Source organism: Quercus lobata, chromosome 5 (assembly GCF_001633185.2).
Source record: "Quercus lobata isolate SW786 chromosome 5, ValleyOak3.0 Primary Assembly, whole genome shotgun sequence".
NCBI classification, from domain to species: domain Eukaryota; kingdom Viridiplantae; phylum Streptophyta; class Magnoliopsida; order Fagales; family Fagaceae; genus Quercus; species Quercus lobata.
Genome location: NC_044908.1, coordinates 25,870,023 through 25,875,245, shown reverse-complemented (window position 1 = coordinate 25,875,245; position 5,223 = coordinate 25,870,023). Strand labels below are relative to the sequence as shown.

At 31.7% G+C, this 5,223-nt stretch overlaps 1 protein-coding gene across 1 annotated transcript; it reads right to left on the bottom strand.

The window, feature by feature from the left end:
* Nucleotides 1-1,135: 1,135 nt before the first annotated feature.
* On the bottom strand, nt 1,136-2,868 carry LOC115993097 (salicylic acid-binding protein 2-like). The gene is made up of 3 exons (XM_031117377.1): nt 2,394-2,868; nt 1,581-1,712; nt 1,136-1,472 (listed from the first exon to the last, which is right to left on the bottom strand). Exons 1-3 carry the CDS (start codon nt 2,841-2,843, stop codon nt 1,188-1,190), a joined length of 867 nt encoding a protein of 288 aa, XP_030973237.1. The 5' UTR covers nt 2,844-2,868; the 3' UTR covers nt 1,136-1,187.
* Nucleotides 2,869-5,223: the final 2,355 nt, after the last annotated feature.

The following is a 5,223-nucleotide window of genomic DNA, read 5'->3' as shown; positions in this document are numbered from 1 at the left end:
AAACCACCCTTCCTTCACTTTATATATATATATATATATATTTTACTATATTCATTGTCATATTTGTGGGTAAGACTATATATAGTTTTTCTTTTTATATTTCATATTTGGAATTGAGTTTGATGCTAAAAGAAAATATATTATTTTTATTAATAAAACATGATGTTGTGAAGAACAAGAATCTAGCTAAATAATTATTTTTGTATTATATATGTCATTCAAAAATATTAGACTACAATTTCAATGAATTTACCATAATTTATAATTTAAATTTTGTCATTATTTTTTGGAGGAAAAAAATGACGTGATATTGTATATACAAATGTAACGATAATTTGAGAAAAATAAATAATTACTATAAGATTCTTAAGAATAAACCAAACATAAAAATTTCATATTCCTATGAATCTTATTAAATCCCTAATCAAACCAAGCATAGGAACAATTAGATTATCAAGCATCTAAATTACTAGGCATCACTTCTCAATTGGATGCCAGTGGTAACATCGATTCCCGTAACATGTTGATATAATTATTGGTCCGATTAGAATTGATACTATCCCTATATTGGAGCTTGTATGTGTTTGAAAGCTTTTATTATTGTCCAATTTTACTTTGGGAATGGAAATTGTTTAGGTTTGAAGCAATGAGAAGTATGAGAATGTGGAGCACAGGGTGATAGTGAACTCAGAGGGGGAATAGTTCTCTATTCCATTTTTCTTCCTACTAGCACTCTCCACCATGTTTAAGCCCTTGGAAGAGCTGACAAATGAGAAAAATCCTAATAAATATGAGCATACACTAGGTTAAGTTTATAAATATTAGAATGCGAAGTAATTTTCAAAAACTTGACAACTTGCAAATTAATCATTTCAAGATATCAAAGTAAGCTAGTTGGAGGTAGTATTATCTATTGGGACCAATAACCTTTAGAATTCAATAGAGTACTACTTTGTACACACAAATAAGCAATTCTACAATTAAACATGATTCAATCAATTTTCCTTATATTGTAGAAGGTTAGAAACACAAATTTTATTATTATTAAAACAATATCATTTTCATAGAGAGCCTTGTACCATAATACCACTGGCTCATTTACTACAAGCTATGGCTTATAAATTAGAATTCTCTCTCTGATTATAATACATTGCTAGTGAATCAATGTCCCATGCATTGAAAGTGGATTAAGAATATTTCTCAGCAATGGCTTGGAGATGAGACCAAAGCTCTATTGTCTTAGACATCATGACCATGTGATCTGATCCTTTGATCTCCACCACATCATTGGGTGGATTTCTTTCAATCATCCACAATTGAAAATCTCTCTTTATCACCTTATCTTTTTCAGCTATGATGAAAACCCTTTTAACTGACCCATACTTCTTAGTAGACAGCATTAGCTGCTTTGACAGGTCTTCATCACTAAACAAACGTAATGGTCTCAACAACAAGGCAGCCAGTGTCAAATCCTACAACAAATTGCAACGTAAAATGTTAGAGCACTTGTTTGAACATGATCAGAAGGTTGACATGTTAGTTTCAAGAAGAAGTTTTGGAAAAGAAAATGCATTTCTTACCTCAATTGGACTAAGTGGGAACAAATCTAATGCCGAGTACAAGGGTCCGAAGATTAAAGTAGTTGGAGGGTTGTTTGGGCCTTGGCCATATGTAAAGTGATTGTCAAGCTGAGGGCCTTGTTGGCTCACACTCTGTAATAATAAGATAAATCAGTGTCAAAAGACTCAAAACTCAAAGTGTGGGGTTGGTGTTACAGGAGTGAAGTGAAAACTTATTTCTAAGGATCACATATCTGATATCACCAACTTAATAGAGGTTTTTTTTTTTTTTTTTTTTTAAGAAGAAAACTCAATAGAGTATTCAAAAAATTTAATAGAGTTGATCACTAACAACTATGAATTTCTAATCATGAAATTTGTATAGGTAAATAGTTTTTTCTTTCTTTCTTTCTTTCAGAATCAGACAAGTAAATATTAATTATTAGCCAATTTCATAGAAATATATATAATAATTATATGATGAGATATTTTCTTAAGGGTAGGTTTAGATTTTATTTTTTATGATGGGCAGGTCGAGATTATAGTAAAGCCAGGAGCCTAGAAAAATTTTTTGCCATCGTAAAATATTTTTGGCCCAGCTATAGCTTCAACAAGAGCTCATATTTGGGCATGGACATTGCACAACAGTTCAAATCTTGTGGTTAATATGCCGACTTGGGCTTGAATCTCAATGGTATTTTAAAGGGTAATGAATTTCGTTGGAGAGAAATTGCAAGTGTAATAGGGTTACCCTTACTTCTATTTGATCTAATTATATTATATTGAACTTTATCGTTAAAAAAAAATCATTTGAAAAAAAGTTGCAAGGAGTACCATTTGATTGAGGGTGGAATAGTTGAGGGTCGGCCCAGGCATGTAGGCAATAGCAAAAACAGCTATAGAAATCTTACTTGGAAAATATTCCATGGCTTGAGAAATTGCATACCCACCATAGCTATGACCAACAAGGATTACTCTTTCATGAAAAGGAAGAGCTTCCATGAAGTCCCTCAAAGGCTTGAAATAGTCAGAACTTGATTGGAGATCATTTGACTGTAGTGGGTTGATTCCAGAAGCGCCTAAGTCTAGTGCAGTGACATTGTGCCCTGAAGATTTTAGCAGTGTCTCAAGCTTGTACCAAGACCAAGCTCCAAGGCATGCTCCATGAATTAGCATAAAGTGCTTGCCAGTTCTTGGTGGCTCCTCCTTAGTAGACTCAATTCCAAGAGATGAAAGCATGATAAAGAAAGAAATTAGCATGAAATACTTCTTGCTCAGCTCCATATTATGTTTTGCTCTTCCTATGGACACAAATTGTCTTAGCATTTATGTAGTAGTTATAAAGAGGTAGGTTTTGATCATGATTCATGAACTTTCCAGTGGGCTAGTTTTCCCTCTATATAAACATGCAATTTGACCATATAATTTTCTTTTCCTTTTTTTTTTTTTTTTTTTTGAATTTGACTTTGAGATCTTCGAGAAGAATTTTGAAAAACTTGTCACAAAACAACACTTCTCAAATAGCTTTAACAAGTTCAAATGATCATTGAATATTCTTTAATTTCTTTGTGTAGTTATCCAGTACACAGATCATCATTGATTTATAAACGGGTAGGTTCTGACATCACCGATTCTATATTTTAATGGGCTCACGTTTTCTCAATAAAAAATGTATGCAAATTTGAACTTTGATATTTGAGAACAGATTTTGAAAGTCATAGCATGCAAGTGGGGCTACCTGAATTCGATCAAACATTGAGCAGTTAGAAGATGCCAAGAGAGTCTGTAACTCAATTACATTAATTAATCCATTTTATTATTATTATTGTTATTATCTATATATATATATAAAATCGAAGCTTTTGCTGACACCACAATTTTCCACGTCAGCACAATATTTAAAAAATAAAAAATAAATAAAAATTATAACTCCTCAAAACCCTAGCAACCTTACCCCTCTCTCAAGTTAAGAAATATAAAGCCACGGTTTCTGCAAACTCTCTCTCTCTCCAAACGTAGGAAGCCCTAAAGCATTCAAGATCTACAAAACCCTAGCAACCTTACCCCTCTCTCAAGTTAAGAAATATAAAGTCACGGTTTTTACAAACTCTCTCTCTCCAGACGTAGAAAGCCCTAAAACATTCAAGATCTACAAAGTTCAGTTTTGTTTATATATTAATTAATACATAAACAGAACAATCAGTTTGCAAGCTCTTTATGCAAGGCCTGGATAAGAAGGGACGCCCCATCGTGGTTTGCTTTGGTGGCAGGCATAAGTAGAACAATCTAGAGGAATTCAAGCGTATGTTATTTTGACTTCAATAACTATTATTATATATTTCTTGAGTTTTCTATTCTCTAGCAAATTGAATTTGTGCAATCTCCCTGCTGCAAAATCGGAGCTGGTGATTAGATAAATGGAGATGTCTTTACTTTTTGCAAGTTTTGTGGTCTACAGCTTAGACAAAATATGTTCTATGTAACTTCCTCTCCCCGTCTCTATTATTTTATCATTGGAGAGGGAATACCATTGTCTTTGAAGAATCATTATATTTTTTATGTTTTTTTTTAATTATTTTTTTTAAATTTGTTTTATGTAAGGTTAGTTTGTTTACATCAGTTCTTTATCTCAAAGATAAGACTTTTATTTCTACCACAAGAACTATTTAGGTATGTATCCCTTGTAAGCACACATGAACTTAAATTGTCTTTTAATATATGCATGCTTTATTATTTTCTAATAGTTTTCCCGTGCATCGCACGGGTTAGCGACTAGTTATTATTATAATGGAACAAGTGGTATTAGCATATTGAGTTGTATCTCTCACAGGCAGGTGGGCCCACATATTCTAATATGATGGTAATGAATATAGTCAGAACAATTATTATTCATGTCTCCAACTTGTAAAAGTTAATCTCTGGATTCTTCTTCTATGTCATCCTTATGGAAACCGGAAGTATTATCAATGAGCAGATAATATAAATAAACATTTTTTTATTGACCGTACAACATTATTCATGAGCCTTGACTTTAATTTGTAATAATGATAATGCGTTGGTATTACTATGTATCTTATTAGGATTTGGTGTCATGAAAGTACAGACGGCGAAAGTAGATTTTCTTAATAGGATTTATAGTTGATAGAAAATGAAAGCTTCGTTGACGGGCATATATAAAACATACGTAATCAAAATCCTTTTTTATTTTCCATTTTTATTTCTGTTGGGTTTAGAATCCTGTCAAAACGCTGTATTTAACCGTTTTTAAGGTCAACTAGATAATCTATATATATATATATATATATATAATAGCAGAAACTGAGAGAAAGTAAGTTCTTAAAATTAAGGAGGTAATGACAAATAGGAAAAGTGCCTACCTAAAATTTAGACATGTATAACTTTAAAAAGCGATACATTATATTGTTTGGAAAGGCTACAACACCGTTTTAAAAAAAAAAAATACTAAACGGTTAAAATACAATTAAAAGGAGGTGTTGACAAATAAGATAACAACATATCTAAAATTTAGACACGTCTAACTTAAAAAAGCGATACATTATGTTTTTTTGGCAATGCTACCACACCATTTAAAAGCCTCTCCCTAAAAAAAAAAAAAAAACAAAAAGGAAAAATAACCGGTTAAAATTCAATTAAAAGCTTCTAT

Excerpts from the sequence above, each read along its gene's own strand:
- LOC115993097 (XM_031117377.1), bottom strand. The coding sequence starts at position 2,843 with ATGGAGCTGAGCAAGAAGTATTTCATGCTAATTTCTTTCTTTATCATG. Across the intron at positions 1,713-2,393 it reads ATTCCACCCTCAATCAAATG|AGTGTGAGCCAACAAGGCCC; the intron begins GTACTCCTTGCA and ends TTATTATTACAG. Across the intron at positions 1,473-1,580 it reads TCCCACTTAGTCCAATTGAG|GATTTGACACTGGCTGCCTT; the intron begins GTAAGAAATGCA and ends AATTTGTTGTAG.